The 20,579-nt window shown below is 44.3% G+C and overlaps 1 protein-coding gene across 2 annotated transcripts in view; it reads right to left on the bottom strand.

Moving 5' to 3' along the window:
• Window positions 1–20,579, bottom strand: part of LOC141098590 (cytochrome P450 2K1-like) — a 170,097-nt gene that overhangs the window by 5,417 nt on the left and 144,101 nt on the right. For both annotated transcript variants that reach the window (XM_073586501.1, XM_073586502.1), the window contains exon 7: window positions 2,567–2,708. In XM_073586501.1, the coding sequence (XP_073442602.1) occupies window positions 2,567–2,708 (142 nt within the window). The remainder of the gene's footprint in view (window positions 1–2,566; window positions 2,709–20,579) is intronic.

Below are 20,579 nucleotides of genomic sequence, written 5' to 3'. Positions count from 1 at the left end.
CATTTCTAAACACTTTAGTGTTGTACAATTCCTCTTTCATGGATTTTATTTCTTTAGGCACTTCTCGCCTTATCTTGTTCAGTGTTCCCACGATGGTTGTTCCTTTGCTTTTTAGCTGTTTAGCTAATTTTACTGAAGTAAAATAATTATCGGTTGTAACATTGCGACCTTTTTTCAAAAACGGGTCCAATAACTTCATTACCATATGGTCAGCTAAACGGTCCTCAGCACGGCGTGTGTCATCTTTTGCCTAGATAAGGGAAGCCATTTGCCAGATATTTGCTCTCCTTATCAACAGCTAGCCAATATTTGTGGCCATATTTATCTGGTTTGGAAGGCATGTACTGCGTGAATGGACACCTAGTTTTGCTTGGGAAAAGTTGCTCATCCACCGTTATGTATGGGCCAGGTTTGTAACACGCAATACAATTTTCAATAAACCTGTCCCACACAGTAGAAAATAGAGCAAACTTGTCCTTTTGCAGTCTCTCCGATCGAGTAGATTTCTCATCAAATCTGATAAGATAAGAGCCTAGAGTAAACAAGCTATTTTGTTCAGTATTACACAGTAATACAAGCAGGTAAAACACAAGGAAAATGTGAAAAGTTGACATGTAAATTGAACTACATCTATATGAACATCAGGGTAAATAAGACAGAGTGAAAAAATTATGCACAAAACTTTATAGCAACATTTAGTGACAAAAGGACCTCAAAATATAGTAGGGAGTCAAAATGACTCCCTTCAGTAGTTCTTGGTAAACTTTGAAAAAAACGCGCAAATTTTTCACCAAAATTATTTATTCTCACAAAATCTTTTTTCACATCATATTTGAGGAAAAGTCACCGAGTTTCAAGCCGGAATTCTGAAAAATGTAGTCACAGAAGAGAAATAAAAAACGAAAGGAGTCAAAATGACTCCATCAGTAGTTCTAGTGTTAATGGGTTTTGATTATTTTGATCTTCTTCCAAAGTAATCTGTGCTTCATGTTAGGTATAAGCCACTTTCCACTCTGTAGGGTAATATTTACTTCATAATAATTCTGTAAATTGGGGAGGGCTATACCCCCTTTATCCTTACTTTTGAAAAGAATATTTTTACTTGTTCTTCGTGTTTTTTTATGCCAAATGAAACATGATAGTTGTTTGTGAAATTTTTGAATCCAGGAAGAAGAGATAATTAAAGGAACTTTCCTAAAAATATATAGAAGTCGATTTCCACTTTGGCATTTGATATCATTGTGGTTGTTATGAAATTGTAGGTTACCTTACCTTAATTTCCCCCCTGTAGTCCAAATTTTTTTCCATATTCTTCTGTAGAGAATTTTTCAGATTGTAATTTTACCTAACTCAAAAGTTATTTTTGACTCCTAGAAGTTGTATTTGGAATTTGTGCTCTATTAGATAAGGATCACTACTACAAAATCTCCTATTTCTTCTGGTGGGAATCTATACTATTGTGGATAGTAGGCCAAAGCAGTATAGCATCAATGTTCATGATGGAGGCCTTGTCTGGTCCTCAGAAATGCTCTGCCTAGCCTCTTTTTTTCCTTTAGTGTACATACAACGTTGGGCATCTTAACTATTCACCAAGGCTTTCGGTGCTGACAAGGCCCCTGATGTCATGACACACACACCATGAGGTTGTAATATCACAACATGCGTCTCCTAAAGTTCTGACTTTTCGTAAGGCAACACATCAGGACTACACGATGTGTGTTGGGATGTGAAAGGCTTAATTGGAGCAGGAAGAGGACAGATCGCTTGTGTCATGCTCCAAAGGAAAAAAAAAGGTCAGATATAGACACACAACAGCTATGGTGGAGGGTCACATGAGTAAAGGGGGAGTATTAACATTATTATTTTTTATGGTATGATTGTTATCATCTGGGGTCTCAGGAGTAATCAATATTTGATTTGCATTAGAAAACTTCAATGTGAATTAAATTTCCTGTCCAAATTCAAGCGAACTGCCAAATTCAAATTAATACTACAAATACACCATTAGCAAAATGAGATAAGGAAATCTCCTCGCTCTCCTTTTGTGATGGATTATGCCCACTACATTCTCTCAGAGAAGTCTAAAAACTATTTTCTGACTGAAGTTTCTTATGTCTGATGTTTATATTATACAGTATATTTAAAGGCCTTCAGCTTGATCTAGGGCCATTGCAACTTGATGGATGAATGATCTGTAGAAAGTTCGATCTTGTGCAAGCCTAGATAGGTCCACCGTCATGTTGATAGTATCGAGCTATCGAAATGCCGGACCTCCTCTTTGTCTTGTTCCTCATATTTTATAAACTATGATGTCCTTCTTCAGTGATTGCTCTCTTCAAATGATGTGTCCAAAGTAGGCAAGGCTATGTAGCTGGCGTACAATAAATGTCTGATCTGCTGAGCACAGTTGAAGGAATATGGCTGCCACAATAATCATCCACAAAAAATAATATAAATACAGATGAGAAAAGATTGCATATCACTGTCTGATTTTAATTAGTAAAAGCAAAATAAAGTAAAAATAAGCAAAAATGACACATTCCCACACATAAGGTGGGCCTCTTACTTTGGATTTCTGGATACTTCATCATTAGTAGAAGGCCCCATCTCAGGGTGATTGAGGTTGTCTCCATGCCAGCGTCAAAAAGGTTATCAACCAGGACTGATAGGTTTTTATTGGTGAAGTATAATTTAGGATTTGGCTTTTCCTAATGTAGAAAATACATCAAAAACATGATCTTTGAAAAGCCACTTTGAACTGCTGCTCTAGCAAGAATCCAAACTCAAGTATTAGTTACAAACATGGAGCATGGAGGAGGGGAGCAGAGAAGCTAACAATAGGAGAGTGTAAATATTGTTTGCCCATGGATTCTTGCCAAAGCAGCACATCAGAGCAGCTTCTAAAAGAGCAAGAACTTGGTAGTTAATACATCACTTTTAGCATTGTTTTTAGCATTAGCCTTATAGCGGTGTGATAAAATGTTTTTGTATCCATTTATCCTGAGGTGTGAATAAGGCCATGTAATAAGACTGAAGAATTCCTAGCATTTTGCAATTTTATTATTATTTATTTATATAGCACCATTGATTCCATGGTGCTGTACATGAGAAGGGGTTACATACAAAATGTGCCACCCTGGTATAGTGCTGATTTGTCAGCTATACGGTATTCCTGGCTCATTGGTGCCTGCGTAGGGTTTAACTCTATCTATCTATCAGTCTATCTGTCTAACTATCATCTATCAAAACAAAAAATGGTGCAGCACCAGCAACAGCTAAAAATTGAAATAGTGGGGGCGAAGCTCCCCAGGGAAATCCAAACCTTAATAATTTCCAAGTAAACAGAGGCAGCTCTCCAAGGTTAAAAAGTATAAATGGTTTATTGACCCATTGTGATGGTGTCATTTTGTTTCAAGTGTGGAACTTTCTCAAGCTAAGTGCTTGAGAAATTTCCCAAGGCAAGGGTGGGACAAAGTTCCACACTTGGAACAAAATGTCGCCATCACAATGGGTCAATAAGCCATTTATACTTTTTGAACTTTGAGAGTTGCCTCTATTCGCTTGTATATTATCACTGTTTGGTATTGTCTGGGGGATTTCCACCCACTGCGTCCATTTGGAATTTGTGCTCTCTTAGATAAGGATCACTATTACAAAATCTCTTTTCTCTTCTGGTGGGAATCTATACTATTGTGATTAGTAGGCCAGAGTATTATAGCATCAATTTTCATGATGGATGCCTCGGCTGGTCCTCAGAAATGTTCTGCCTAGCACCTTTTTCCTTTAGTACGCAACATTGGGCATCTTAACTATTCACCAAGGCTTTTGGTGCAGAGAATAATAAAGTAACTTGGCACTCAACTCAATGATCCTTTTCAAGACAAGGTTTTATTTTGGCAGTCACAAAAGACGTTTCGGCCTACAATTGGCCTTCGTCAGTCTGCTGTAATTTATACAAAACAATATACAAGAGGCAAGATCAAAATGTATCCTCAAACGGTACAGCAAAATGAAATATGCATTTACAATTTATATGTCCAGACATACACTATAATATAAGAATACAAAATGAAACACGTTAACCTGTGATGATCTGTAAAGAGAACCAGGTGGGAGAAAAATAGAGAAATTAATAAGAAGTGGCGGCCTACTCAACTGCTGTAAATAATGAGGTTAAAATGGAAGACTGTGTAAGTTTCTATAGTGGAAAAAGAGGTGGCTCAAGATTGTCCAATCGGATGAACAAGATAATAAAGTGCAGTGCTGAAGAAATCATACCTATTATGAGGCAGGGGTTTGGAAGCTAATGCAATATCCAACCGTCTATAAGACGTATTGTGCTCTATTAGATAAAATATAAAATGGGTGAGTAAATAATTAGTGGTAACTAGAGTTGAGCGAAACGGGTCGAAAAAATTCAAAAGTCGCCGACTTTTGGCAAAGTCGGGTTTCATGAAACGAAACCCGACCCTAGGATGATGTCGGCCACGAGGTCGGCGACTTATGCGCCAAAGTCGCGTTTCAAAAGTTTGTTTTGCGCTCTTTTTCAGCCAATCAGGATCCACGGACACTGTGGGCAACGTGATGACATAGGCACGGGTCACCACCATCTTTCAGAAGGGCATGCAAGTGATTGGCTTGCTTTGGTGGGCGTCACAGGGGGTATAAAAGGGCGTGCACGCCGACCGCCATCTTACTTCTGCCGATCTTAGCATAGGGAGAGGTTGCTGCTGATTCTGTAGGGAGAGCGTTAGGCAGGGAAGAAGACAGAAAAACTGCTTCTGCTGCTAGCAATTTGGCCTGCACAACACACCAGTCACTGTGTGTGCAGTGCAAGGGGAGGCTATATAGTGGTGTATCAGTGGTGTTGGTTGTTGGGCTGCCTTCTAAGGCTTCCTGACAGGCTGGCATTGCTGTTTACCCACTGCTCCGCAAACTGCTTTTTTAAAAGCAATCCAATCTCCCTTATCCTCTAGTCACTTTGGTCACAGCTGCGCCATCGAGCCTGTCACATAGCGCTCAGATATTCATTGGGCCTCAAACTGCTTTTTTAAAAGCAAGCCCAATTTTTTTTTTTTGTCCTGCTGAGAAGAAAAAAAAACTGCTTCTGCTGCTGATAGCGATTTGGCCTGCACAACACACCAGTCACTGTGTGTGCAGTGCAAGGGGAGGCTATATTGTGGTGTATCAGTAGTGTTGGTTGTTGGGCTGCCTTTTAAGGCTTCCTGACAGGCTGGCATTGCTGTTTACCCACTGCTCCGCAAACTGCTTTTTTAAAAGCAATCCAATCTCCCTTATCCTCTAGTCACTTTGGCCACAGCTGTGCCATCGAGCCTGTCACATAGCGCTCAGATATTCATTGGGCCTCACACAATCCAAAAGTGTCCAGTGTCCAAAAGTGTGTGCAGAGATTCAAAATCTCCCTTATCCTCTAGTCACTTAGGTCACAGCTGTGCCATCGAGCCTGTCACATAGCGCTCAGATATTCATTGGGCCTCACACAATCCAAAAGTGTCCAGTGTCCAAAAGTGTGTGCAGAGATTCAAAATCTCACTTATCCTCTAGTCACTTAGGTCACAGCTGTGCCATCGAGCCTGTCTCATAGTGCTCAGATATTCATTGGGCCTCACACAATCCAAAAGTGTCCAGTGTCCAAAAGTGTGTGCAGAGATTCAAAATCCCCCTTATCCTCTAGTCACTTAGGTCACAGCTGTGCCATCGAGCCTGTCACATAGCGCTCAGATATCAGTGGGCCTCACACAATCCAAAAGGGTCCAGTGTCCAAAAGTGTGTGCAGAGATTCAAAATCTCACTTATCCTCTAGTCACTTAGGTCACAGCTGTGCCATCGAGCCTGTCACATAGCGCTCAGATATCAGTGGGCCTCACACAATCCAAAAGTGTCCAGTGTCCAAAAGTGTGTGCAGAGATTCAAAATCTCACTTATCCTCTAGTCACTTAGGTCACAGCTGTGCCATCGAGCCTGTCACATAGCTCTTAGATATTCATTGGGCCTCACACAATCCAAAAGTGTCCAGTGTCCAAAAGTGTGTGCACAGATTCAAAATCTCACTTATCCTCTAGTCACTTAGGTCACAGCTGTGCCATCGAGCCTGTCTCATAGTGCTCAGATATTCATTGGGCCTCACACAATCCAAAAGTGTCCAGTGTCCAAAAGTGTGTGCAGAGATTCAAAATCTCCCTTATCCTCTAGTCACTTAGGTCACAGCTGTGCCATCGAGCCTGTCACATAGCGCTCAGATATTCATTGGGCATCACACAATCCAAAAGTGTCCAGTGTCCAAAAGTGTGTGCAGAGATTCAAAATCTCACTTATCCTCTAGTCACTTAGGTCACAGCTGTGCCATCGAGCCTGTCACATAGCGCTCAGATATCAGTGGGCCTCACACAATCCAAAAGTGTCCAGTGTCCAAAAGTGTGTGCAGAGATTCAAAATCTCACTTATCCTCTAGTCACTTAGGTCACAGCTGTGCCATCGAGCCTGTCACATAGCGCTCAGATATCAGTGGGCCTCACACAATCCAAAAGTGTCCAGTGTCCAAAAGTGTGTGCAGAGATTCAAAATCTCACTTATCCTCTAGTCACTTAGGTCACAGCTGTGCCATCGAGCCTGTCACATAGCGCTCAGATATTCATTGGGCCTCACACAATCCAAAAGTGTCCAGTGTCCAAAAGTGTGTGCAGAGATTCAAAATCCCCCTTATCCTCTAGTCACTTAGGTCACAGCTGTGCCATCGAGCCTGTCACATAGCGCTCAGATATTCATTGGGCCTCACACAATCCAAAAGTGTCCAGTGTCCAAAAGTGTGTGCAGAGATTCAAAATCTCACTTATCCTCTAGTCACTTAGGTCACAGCTGTGCCATCGAGCCTGTCTCATAGTGCTCAGATATTCATTGGGCCTCACACAATCCAAAAGTGTCCAGTGTCCAAAAGTGTGTGCAGAGATTCAAAATCCCCCTTATCCTCTAGTCACTTAGGTCACAGCTGTGCCATCGAGCCTGTCACATAGCGCTCAGATATTCATTGGGCCTCACACAATCCAAAAGGGTCCAGTGTCCAAAAGTGTGTGCAGAGATTCAAAATCTCACTTATCCTCTAGTCACTTAGGTCACAGCTGTGCCATCGAGCCTGTCACATAGCGCTCAGATATCAGTGGGCCTCACACAATCCAAAAGTGTCCAGTGTCCAAAAGTGTGTGCAGAGATTCAAAATCTCACTTATCCTCTAGTCACTTAGGTCACAGCTGTGCCATCGAGCCTGTCACATAGCTCTCAGATATTCATTGGGCCTCACACAATCCAAAAGTGTCCAGTGTCCAAAAGTGTGTGCAGAGATTCAAAATCTCACTTATCCTCTAGTCACTTAGGTCACAGCTGTGCCATCGAGCCTGTCTCATAGTGCTCAGATATTCATTGGGCCTCACACAGTCCAAAAGTGTCCAGTGTCCAAAAGTGTGTGCAGAGATTCAAAATCTCCCTTATCCTCTAGTCACTTAGGTCACAGCTGTGCCATCGAGCCTGTCACATAGCGCTCAGATATTCATTGGGCCTCACACAATCCAAAAGTGTCCAGTGTCCAAAAGTGTGTGCAGAGATTCAAAATCTCACTTATCCTCTAGTCACTTAGGTCACAGCTGTGCCATCGAGCCTGTCACATAGCGCTCAGATATCAGTGGGCCTCACACAATCCAAAAGTGTCCAGTGTCCAAAAGTGTGTGCAGAGATTCAAAATCTCACTTATCCTCTAGTCACTTAGGTCACAGCTGTGCCATCGAGCCTGTCACATAGCGCTCAGATATCAGTGGGCCTCACACAATCCAAAAGTGTCCAGTGTCCAAAAGTGTGTGCAGAGATTCAAAATCTCACTTATCCTCTAGTCACTTAGGTCACAGCTGTGCCATCGAGCCTGTCACATAGCGCTCAGATATTCATTGGGCCTCACACAATCCAAAAGTGTCCAGTGTCCAAAAGTGTGTGCAGAGATTCAAAATCTCACTTATCCTCTAGTCACTTAGGTCACAGCTGTGCCATCGAGCCTGTCACATAGTGCTCAGATATTCATTGGGCCTCACACAATCCAAAAGTGTCCAGTGTCCAAAAGTGTGTGCAGAGATTCAAAATCCCACTTATCCTCTAGTCACTTAGGTCACAGCTGTGCCATCGAGCCTGTCACATAGCGCTCAGATATTCATTGGGCCTCACACAATCCAAAAGTGTCCAGTGTCCAAAAGTGTGTGCAGAAATTCAAAATCTCCCCTGTCCTATAGACACCTTGTACCTTGTTTTACATACTATATAGTTTGTTGGATTTTGTCTACATTTCTACCAAAAATGAGGAAGGCTGGTGGAAGAGGCCGTGGAATTGGGCGGGGGTTGGCAGCTGGTAATGATGGTGTTGGTGGTGGATCTGATGGTAGTGGCAAGAGCAAAATAGGACCGAATGCAGGAGGTGTTGAGCCTGCGTCATCGTCTGGCTACATAAGGCCTCGAACGCTTAGTTTTCTAGGAGTTGGCAAACCGCTTTTAAAGCCAGAGCATCAGGAAAAAGTTTTGTCTTACATTGCTGACTCAGCCTCCAGCTCTATCGCCTCCTCTTCTTCAGTTGTAAAAAGTAAAAGCACTGAGTCATCATTGGAGGCTCATGTTCATGAACCACACCTTTCCTTGTGTCCTTCACCCCAACCAAGATTGAAGGATGACGCAGGCCATACTACTGATTACTCCATGGAGCTGTTTTCACATGCCATGCCTGGATTATCAAGTGAAATGGTGAATTACCCAGGCCAAGATGAATCTGACATGGAGTGCACTGATGCACAGCCGCTGATGGATGATTCTGCTGGTACATTCACTCAGAGCACTACATTGTCCTCGCAGTGTACAGAGCCAGATTCTGACCCTGATGAGACTCAGGTGCCCCTTCCCGCACACTATACCACCATACACGGTGACACAGAGGAAGGTGCACATGACATAGAAGAGGAGGTGATGGATGACCCAGTTGTTGACCCAGATTGGCATCCATTGGGGGAAGAGGGTGCTGCTTCCAATAGCTCAGATGAGGAGCATCCACAGCAGACATCGACATCGCAACAGCTGTTATCTGGCAGGCCCGGAGCACTCCAAAGACAGGTTCCAAACATCAAAAGAGTTGCTGGACAGCTTGTCCAGAGGGTCAAAAGATCACAGCGTGCTAGGCCGCAAAATGTCTGCCAAAGTAGGAAGAGTGCAGTGTGGCACTTTTTTGAACAAAATCCTCATGATCAGGCCAAGGTTATCTGTAAGAAGTGCGCAAAGACCTTTAGCCGAGGGAAAAATCTGAAAAATTTGAATACCAGTTGCATGCTTAGACATTTAACCAGCATGCACTTGCAAGCGTGGACACAACACCAAACCTCAAGTGCCACATGTGCAACTGATCACAACGAAGGTAGTCAGCAACGCTACATTGTTTCCCCCACTGTAAGCCCACCGGTTAGCACAGCAGCAAATGTTGTGGTGTCGTTGCAAGGCCACAGCAGTCAGGGAATCCCACTGTTATATCAACGAAAGACTGATTCTAGGCCATCAGAAAGAACACCAACTCCATCACCATGATCAACCCTCTCTCAGTCCGCCCTGTCCACCGCTACTTCCACCATATGCAGCTCTCAAGTCCAGCTCACCCTCCCAGACACTATGAGTAGGTCAAGAAAGTACTCAGTCTCTCATCCGCGTACACTGGGTTTGAACGCCCACATTGCCAAACTAATCTCGTTTGAGATGATGCCCTTTTGGTTGGTTGAAAGCACAGCTTTCCGCGAACTCATGGCCTATGCAGTACCACGCTATGACCTACCCAGTCGCCACTTCTTCTCTCGCAAAGCCATCCCAGCCCTCCACCATCATGTGAAAGACCGCATTGTCCATGCACTCAAGCAGTCAGTGAGCGGAAAGGTGCACCTCACTACTGATGCATGGTCCAGTCGGCATGGCCAGGGCCGTTACGTGTCCATCACTGCGCACTGGGTTAATGTGGTGGATGCAGGGTCCACAGGGGACAGCGGTGGTGGGACAGTGCTGCCTAGCCCACGGTATAGGAAACAGTTGGCTGTAGGCGTTCCACCCTCCTCCTCCTCCTCCAGAAGCGAAAGCTCGTCCACAGAGCGCAGTCGTACGAGCACTCCATCTGCAGCTGCCACTGTTGCACACGATGTGTCCCCCTAACGAGCAGCTAGTGGAAAGCGTCAGCAGGCTGTGTTGCAGATGATGTGTTTGGGCGACAGACATACCGCCGAGGTGCTGGCCGAGTACTTGAAGCGACAAACTGAGTCATGGCTGGGCAGTGTACATCTTGAGGCAGGCAAGGTAGTTAGTGATAACGGCCGTAATTTTGTGGCAGCCATAGCCCTTTCAAAACTCAGCCACATACCTTGCTTGGCTCACACCTTGAACCTGGTGGTGCAGTGCTTCCTCAAAAATTATCCGGAGTTAACAGCCCTGCTCCAGAAGGTGCGAAGACTGTGCGCGCACATCCGCCGGTCACCTGTACACTCCGTTCGTATGCAGAAGCTGCAGCGATTGCTCCACCTTCCCAACCACCGCCTCATTATCGACATTGCAACAAGGTGGAACTCCACCCTGCACATGGTGGAGCGGCTGTGCGAGCAGAGGCAGGCCATAATGCATTTGTGGGAGGATACACGGCCAGGCACTTTGAGAGCAGACATGGAGTTGACAGGTGTGCAGTGATCGAAGCTGAAAGACCTCTGTAAAGTCCTTCAGTGTTTTGAGGAATGCACACGGCTGGTAAGCGCAGACGACGCCATCCTAAGCATGAGCATCCCACTTATGCGTCTGCTCATGCAAACTTTGACGCACCTTAAGGAGCAGGCGTCTGCAGCCAATGTTGATGAGGAGGAAGAGGAGGAGGGAATCCTTGATGACATTCAGCCATTGTCTGCTCAGGGACCTCTCCTGGACGAGGTGGAGGAAGAAGAGGAGGAGGAGGATGATGATGGGGATGATTACTTAGGGGAGGAGGATGCATCTCGTGGGGCAAGTGAAAATGTTGGCGTGGCAAGGTCTGGTACAGGGTTTGTGCGTGACTGGAGGGATGTGGATTTGCCAGAAAGTGCTCCTCCAACCAGCACTCGCAATGCATCATTGACACCGGGAACATTGGCCCACATGTCAGATTATGCCTTGCGGATCCTAAAAAGGGACCCCCGCATTGCCAAAATGATGAACGATGACGACTACTGGTTGGCCAGCATCCTGGATCCACGCTATAAAGGCAAATTACAAAACATCATGCCACAGGAGAACCTTGACCTAATATTGGCTAATAAACAAGCAACTCTGGTAAATCGGTTGCTTGAGGCATTCCCCGCACACAGCAGCGGTGATGGTTCTCACACGAGCCGTACGGGCCGGGGGCAGCTTGGCAGAGGTGTTCGTGGTGCACACAGCAGAAGTGGCGTTGGAGACAGGGGTTTCATGACAATGTTGTGGACTGATTTTTCAAATACCGCTCACACAACTGGTAATACTGCATCGATGGAAAGTGACAGGAGACAGCAGTTGTCAACCATGGTTACAAACTACTTTTCCTCCCATATCGATGTTCTCCCACACAGGTCATTCCCCTTTGACTATTGGGCCGCTAAACTGGACACCTGGCCTGAATTGGCCCAATATGCCTTACAGGAGCTCGCTTGCCCAGCTGCAAGTGTGCTATCGGAAAGAGTCTTGAGTGCAGCTGGATCAATCCTGACAGAAAAAAGGACCCGTCTGTCAACCCAAAATGTGGATGATCTAACCTTCATTAAAATGAACCATGCATGGGTTTCCAAGGATTTTGTCCCACCTTCCCCTGATGACACATAGGGTGACAGAAAAATGGCTTGCTTTGGTCCACCTCTTCCTGGGACTTGACCTATTTCGCCTTTTGCATCAGCTGAATGTCCAACATCAACATATGCCACTTTCTAAAACTCCCTAACTGTGCTGCCTCCCCCCCCATGGCCGGGGTCACCACCTAGCGCACGACACCGTGCGAGTGCCGTTGCCCTGGACAGGTGGGTAGGCCGACTCTTGGGCGCGGGCACTGGCACAGGGTCCCTCATAGTGCAATCAAGTGTCTCTGACGGTGGTGGTGCACACCCGCCGTCAGACACACCGCTGTACTATGAGGGGCCCAGTGCCAGTACCGACGCCCACGAGTGGGCCCCCCTTGCTTGGGCAGGGCCCCAGCATTTGCAATCTTTACCTCTCCCTGCTCCTCCGCTGTGTAATCTGGGCCGTCAAATCCATACTGTGCCTGACACCGTCTGAGCCTGCCTCCTGAGACATATATTTTGAATGTGTACGCTATCCATACATGTTATCCGGGGATACGGTACCCTTTCTAACCTTTGTGCAATCACGTGCAATCCATACTGGGCCTAACACCGTCTGAGCCTGCCTCCTGAGACATATATTTTGAATGTGTACGCTATCCATACATGTTATCCGGGGATACGGTACCCTTTCTAACCTTTGTGCAATCACGTGCAATCCATACTGGGCCTAACACCGTCTGAGCCTGCCTCCTGAGACATATATTTTGAATGTGTACGCTATCCATACATGTTATCCGGGGATACGGTACCCTTTCTAACCTTTGTGTAATCACGTGCAATCCATACTGTGCCTAACACCGTCTGAGCCTGCCTCCTGAGACATATATTTTGAATGTGTACGCTATCCATACATGCTATCCGGGGATACGGTACCCTTTCTAACCTTTGTGCAATCACGTGCAATCCATACTGGGCCTAACACCGTCTGAGCCTGCCTCCTGAGACATATATTTTGAATGTGTACGCTATCCATACATGTTATCCGGGGATACGGTACCCTTTCTAACCTTTGTGCAATCACGTGCAATCCATACTGGGCCTAACACCGTCTGAGCCTGCCTCCTGAGACATATATTTTGAATGTGTACGCTATCCATACATGTTATCCGGGGATACGGTACCCTTTCTAACCTTTGTGCAATCACGTGCAATCCATACTGGGCCTAACACCGTCTGAGCCTGCCTCCTGAGACATATATTTTGAATGTGTACGCTATCCATACATGTTATCCGGGGATACGGTACCCTTTCTAACCTTTGTGCAATCACTTGCAATCCATACTGGGCCTAACACCATCTGAGCCTGCCTCCTGAGACATATATTTTGAATGTGTACGCTATCCATACATGTTATCCGGGGATACGGTACCCTTTCTAACCTTTGTGCAATCACGTGCAATCCATACTGGGCCTAACACCGTCTGAGCCTGCCTCCTGAGACATATATTTTGAATGTGTACGCTATCCATACATGTTATCTGGGGATACGGTACCCTTTCTAACCTTTGTGCAATCACGTGTAATCCATACTGGGCGTGAGAATGGCTGGCGAGCTGTTAAGCAAGCTACAGCACCTGTGGTTTGCACACGTAAGTTTTTCATTTTTTCAGGAATGACGGTTAGGCCTAATTCCGGAACTGCAGTTGACCTGCACTTACTGGGAAATCATTGTTCGCGGGTAATAATTGTAATCAGTGATCCCCATCACTAACGTTGTTCAGCGGGTTATCTGCACCTGTAAGCGACAAACGCTGGCCTTTTCAGTGTAGCGCACATGCAGCCACGGACATGTAAGGGCATGACACACCAGTTATTGGCCAATCTCATGTTCCAGAGCCTCACGTGTCCCTCTAGTAAGCCGGACTCGGACCGCGGGGCATGACGGAGTCTCGTTCGTTAACGGAATTAAGCTTGCAATGTGTGCATCTGTTCTGTAGCTGGCATGGTTGAGGTTTCCCAGGTGGAGTCGAATTTAACCGTAGGCTCCACTCCTGGTGGTGCCCTTCTGGACATTCCTTTAAGGTTCAGCTTTGCAACCATACTGCCCACGTAAAACAAACAATTTGCCTTCATGAACGCTGTTTGGAGGGTCATGACTCGTGGGAATAACGCCGCCCAATCAGTTAACCTGCTAGAGAGATCCTTCGTTGCTCCCAAGCATGACATCACACTCCCTAGGAGGAAGGTAATGCCACTGTGGCGACCGTACTCCTGGGGGCGACACAAGTGCACTGATGCCCAGCCACTGCTCGATGAATCTGCTGGTACATTGACCCAGACCACTACATTCCCCTCGCACGCTACACGGCCTGAATCTGACCCTGATGAAACTCAGGTTACCCTTCCCATATACAGTTCCATCTTACACGGTGACAAAGAGGAAGCTGCAGATGAAAGTGCAGGTTCGGCCAACCCGCCATCAGACACACCACCGTACTATCAGGGGCCCTGTGCCAGTGCCGTCACCAACGAGTGGGCCCCCCCTGCTTGCTCAGGATCACAGCACTTGCAAGGTTGAAATACTGTGCAGTGAGATGGAAGATGGGGACGACGAGAAGTCCAGACTAGTACAGGGATTCCCTAGCGAGGAGACTTATTTGATTGTTTTCAATGTTGGGACAGCAATTTTTGGGGAGCACGTTACTCTGGAGAATGATAGATGGGGCCCACCATACACTGGAACATTCCAAAGGTGGACATCAGACACTGGAGCAGCATTTACAGGGCCCATTATACACTAGAGCATTAGAAATGGGGCCCATTATGTTTGGAGCATTATTTGGGCCCATAAGACAGTGGAACTTCATCCATGGGGACCAACATATACTGTAGCATTATGTGGAGCTCATCATATACTGTTTCAAACATTATATGGGACCAATGATTCTGTATGGAGAAATAGATGGGCCTTGTCATGAGATGTAAAAAGTGAAGTATTTTTCATTGTACTATACCGCTATTTCTCTGCCGTATCGGAGCATGATGAGTTGTGGTATGTGTTAAAGGGGCGCTCTTTCGCCCAGGGCACATGAAAACCTGGAGCCAGCCCCCCCCCACAACTTTAGCCAAATAACCCCCATTTTTCAGTGCGTAACTTGTATTATGAAGTTAATTAAGGTTGACAAGCTTAAGTAAGAAGAATTGATGCTTTTGGCATTCAAATGGGCACTGTAGGTGTGTTTCCTGTCCTCCTCTCACTGCCGACTTTTATTCCCCATTGACTTACATTGGGTTTCGTGTTTCGGGACGACCCCGACTTTTCCCTATAATCGGACGATCTTGCTCGACCCGACTTTTGGAAAAGTCGGGTTTCACGAAACGAAACGCGACCCTAAAAAAACCAAAAGTCGCTCAACTCTAGTGGTAACTCATTAGAGAGAAAGAGTGACGAATAGAAATATACATATATAAACATACACCTGGTAAATCAGGGAGAAATTGATGCTGGTAATGGAGATTGAATCTCTGAGGCTTTGTGCCTGTGGGGATATATGCCTAAGATAAAATGGAGATTCATCGATATATCATACAAATGTTGATATATATGTATATTGTTTTGTATAAATTACAGCAGACTGATGAAGGCCAATTGTAGGCCAAAACGTCTTTTGTGACTGCCAAAATAAAACCTTGTCTTGAAAAGGATCATTCAGTTGAGTGCCAAGTTACTTTATTATTCACTTTGGTCTGGGTAACCTACTTGTGCACCCTGTAGTAGTGCCACACTATACTTTACATGTTTGGTGCAGAGAAGGCACCCAATGTCATGACACACACCATGAGGTTGTAATATCACAACGTGCGTCTCCTAAAGTTCTGACTTTTCCTAAGGCCACACATCATGACTGCACGAAGTGTGTTGGAATGTCAGAGGCTTAATTGGAGCAGGAAAAGGAAAGATCGCTGGTGTCATGCTCCAAAGGGGAAAAAAAAGTCACATGTAGACACACAACAGCTATGGTGGTGGGTCACATGAGCAAAGGGAGAGTATAAATATTATTATTTTTTATGGTATGATTGTTATGATCTGGGGTCTCAGGAGTAATCAATATTGAATTTGCATTAGAAAACTTCAATGTGAATTAAATTTCCTGTCCAAATTCAAGCGAAATGCCAAATTCAAAGAGTGTTAGAGGGGAGGCCACAAGGCAGGAGTTTGTAGTCGTCAAGGTGGAAGATGATGAAAGCATACACTTGTGTTTTTGCAGATTCCTCGTTAAGGATTTTGCGGATCCAGGAATTAATTTGAGTTGGAGTTGGCAGAAAGTCGAAAGGACTTGCATATATAGTTTGAAGGAGCGATCAGAGTCAAGGGTTACCCAGAGGCAGTGAGCTTGCGGGACTTGAGAGTGAGCAGCCATTGTCTTTGATGCATAGGTACAAAAAAGCGAGGGGGTATGTGTTTATATGTAAAATCATCCTTAAAACCCATCCTGTGTGATAATATATGTGAATCTAATGAAAATGTAGAGTCCCTGTGGGTAGAGATAAGGGGAGGTAAATTATTGATAGGGATTTTTTATAAGTCTCCAAAAATAATGGAAGCAACAGAGAATGACCTCATAAAGCAAATAGATGAAGCAGCGACTCAAGGAGAATTCATTATTATGGGGGACTTCAGCTACCCTGAAATACATTGGGGAACCGAAACCTGCAGTTCCAGCAGAGGTAATAGGTTTTTGACAACTATGAGAGACAATTACCTTTCACAACTGGTTCAGGACCCAACAAGAGGGGGGGCACTGCTAGACCTAATATTAACCAACAGGCCAGACTGCATATCAAATGTAAGGGTTGGGGGTCACTTGGGTAATAGTGATCACAAATTAATAAGTTTTCATGTATCCTTTAATAAGATGTGTAGTAGAGGGGTTACAAGGACACTAAACTTCAGGAAAGCAAATTTCCAACGGATGAGAGATGATCTTGGTGCAATTAACTGGGACGATATCCTGAGACATAAAAATACACAAAGAAAATGGGAGACGTTTATTAGCATCCTGAATAGGACCTGTGCACAATATATACCGTATGGGAATAAACATGCGAGAAATAGGAGGAAACCACTATGGCTAAATAGCGCTGTAAGGGGTGCAATAAGGGACAAAAATAAAGCATTTAGAGAATTAAAGCAAGTAGGTAGTGATGAGACATTAACTAAATACAGAAGATTTAATAAATTCTGTAAAAAGCAAATCAAGACAGCAAAGATTGAGACAGAGAGACTCATTGCCAGAGAAAGTAAAAATAATCCCAAAATAGTCTGGATGAAATGGTGGATGAGGATGAGGAAAAAGCCAATATGCTAAATGACGTTTTTCTACAATATTTACACAAGAAAATCCCATGACGGATAACATGAATGTCACCTGCTTAACCCAGCAGGAAGTAAAAATCTCTAAAATTAACAAATCCCCGGACCCGGATGAGATACACCCCCGAGTAGAGATGAGCGACTTTGCCTTTTTTCGGGTCGAGTCGGGTTTCACAAAACCCAATGTGGGGAAGAAAAGTTGGCAGTGAGTGGAGGACAGGAAACACATCTACAGTGCCCATTTTAATGCCAAAAACATCAATTCTTATTCCTTAAGCTTGTCAACCTTAATTTACTTTATAATAATAGTTAGGCATTGAAAACTGGGGGTTATTTGGCTAAAGTTGTGGGGGGGTAGTGCTGGCTCCAGATTTTCGTGTGCCCAGGGCCAAAGAGTGTCACTGGGCTCCTTTAACACATGCCACAATTCATGATCCTTTGATACGGCAGAGAAATAGCGGTATAGTACAATGAAAAATACTTCACTTCTTACATCTCATGACTGATATCCATTTTAAATTCTCCAATAGCTCCAAAAAAGACAGTATATTACTCCATACAGTATTATGGCCACCGCATAGTGCGCCATACAGAGTAATGAGGCCCATATATTTCTCCAAAACCATAAATTATATATTGCCTAGAGTAGGCGACTTTTCCCAAAATTTTTACAAATCATACAAAAGAAGGAAAAACCTTATGCCATAAAATCACTAATTTTATTATAAATCATTAAAAGGCATTGAAATACAATGCAATATTGGTGGGAATGAGTACAAGAAACAGCAAGGCACAAAATCAGGTACAGAAAGTAAGCTCAAAAATAGAGTATAAATGTACAAAAATTGAATTTCATATATTATAGAAAATTATTAATGTATGCCCATTTTACTTAACAAAATACAAAGAGTAGGCAGCAGCAAAAAGTTAAATAAATTCATATATATTCAAAATTAGATGTGCTATAGAGATTAATCATAGTGCCCGAAAAGTATACACATGTTTATATGCTCAGTAATAGATCATTAATACAAACTACTATAAAATCCGAGTGATAAACATATAAGAAAAAGTGTTAGATCCAGAGCATAATACAAGGAGCAAATGAGCTACAAGAGTAAAGCACAGTATGATAATAAAGGTATATAAATTATCGTTATAGAGCCACAACTAATTTACTGCTGTCAGGGCAACAACTGTACCTGAATGGCCATGGCACCCCTGACGCGCGTTTCGCGGTTAGGCTTTTTCCAAAGGGTATGTTCGATACAGTATATGATGAGCTCCACATAATGCTACAGTATTTGTTGTTCACCATGGATGAAGCTCCAGTGTCTTATGGGCCCAAATAATGCTCCATATATAATGGGCCCCATATCTAATGCTCCAGTGTATGGTGGGCCCCAGATATCATTCTCCAGAGTATCGTGCTCCCCAAAAATTGCTCCCAACCTTTAAAACAATTAAATAAGTCTCCTCGCTAGTGAATCCCTGGACTCCTCGTCGTCCCCATCTTCCATCTCTCTGCACTTGGACTGTTTAGGTAGAGGGCGTACAGACGCTCTTTGACCAGAATGTCACTGTCAAGAAAAGTGTTTGGTTTCCGGGGGCAGTATGGTTGCAAAGCTGAACCTTAAAGGAATGTCCAGAAGGGCACCACCAGGAGTGGAGCCTGCGGCTTAATTGAACTCAACACGGGCAACCTCAACCATGCCATCCACAAAAAAGCTGCACAGATTGCAAGCTTAATTCCGTTAACGAACGAGACTCAGACATGCCCCCGTGGTCCGCGTCCAGCTTACTAGAGGGACACGCGAGGCTCTGGCATGCGAGATCGGCCAATAACAGGTCTGTCATGCCCTTACATGTCCGGGGCTGCATGCATGCTACAATGAAAGGACCAGCGTGTATCGCTTACAGGTGCGGAAAACACGCTGAACCCCGTTAGTGATGAGGATCTGGCATTACAATTCTTCCCCGCGAACAAGCATTTCCCAGTAAGTGCAGGTCAACCGTAATTCCGGAATTAGGTCTAAACGGCATTCCAGAATGTGAAAAAATTAAGTGTCCAAACTACAGGTGCTGTAGCTTGCTTAACAGCTGGGCTCCTCTGCTGAGTAGCACACAGTTCTTACATAAACAGGCGGCCTAGCTTGGTTCACGGGTGGCCAACTCTGCTGAGTAGCATACACAGTTACTAGGCCCAAAGTATTAAGTGGTGTAAATGCAGTCAAAAACTGGTTCTTTCATAAACAGGCGGCATAGCTTGGTTCACAGGTGGGCTCCTCTTCTGAGTAGCAGACACAGTTACTAGGCCCAAAAGGATTTTCAGGACAATATGCAGTAAAAAATTATTAGAAACACACACGGTGTAGCTCCTTCACAGGTGTACTACACCGCTGGCTACCAGACACCGCTACTATGCCCTAAAACTGTCTATTATCATTGAAAACCATTATTAATGTGAAAAAAAAGATACGCTTTTGTTTAACGAAACGTTCTCGAACGGAAACTTGAACAGCCAAATTTTAATCAAAGTGTTGTAGTTCGACGAACGGATCTAACACCGCCCAAAACAGCTAGAATTTGAACTTGGCCAACAGTTCCACTCACACACCACTCATCTGTAATCAGGAGGCAGACTCAAACGGTCTCAGGCACAGTATGGATTCGACAAGATTGCAGAAAGTTGAGAAAGGGTACAGTATCACCGGATAACAGGTAAATATAGCATAGTTTAAACATTTAACATCTCCGTGTTTATTTCCGGAGTCCGACAAAGACACTCACAGCCTCAGTATGGATTAGACAACAATCTAAAAAGTAGAAAAAAAGGAAATGTTTTTGAAGCGTACACCAGTATACACTGTTGGGGTATTTTTAAATCTTCATATATATTTCAGTCTCAGTAAGACAGTCGAGACTTTCCGCAAGAGGAAGCGAGATGGATAAAAGTACAGACATAAAGTCGAGTGATTGCAGAAATTTAGGAATTACTAATCAGGGGAAAAACTCCCGGGAGAATTCTCAGAGGCGATGCTGACCCTCAATTACTTTGTGTGTGGAGACAGCGAAAACAGTTCTTTGTGAAGAAAGGGTTGCTGTATCGCAGTACTGTTGATCCCATCACCGTTACTCATCTCCATCAAATTTTGATCACAGGGAGAGATGTAGACATGGTCCTGACTGCCTATCAATCTGTCAGGTAACTTTGGAGTGCAAAAGACAGAAGCCACAGGCTGTAGGCAATTCTATTGGATTGGCATGAGAGGGCACATTTAAAAATGTGGGCAGGAATGTCACACGTCTGTGAGTAGGAAAACTGTGAAAGCTGATGATAAACCACCACTGCATCTCATTGT

This window comes from Dendrobates tinctorius, unplaced genomic scaffold (assembly GCF_039654945.1).
Source record: "Dendrobates tinctorius isolate UK_male_01 unplaced genomic scaffold, ASM3965494v1 ptg000093l, whole genome shotgun sequence".
NCBI lineage: Eukaryota > Metazoa > Chordata > Amphibia > Anura > Dendrobatidae > Dendrobates > Dendrobates tinctorius.
Note: the sequence above shows the minus strand (reverse complement) of the source record. Positions and strands in the feature narration are given on the sequence as shown.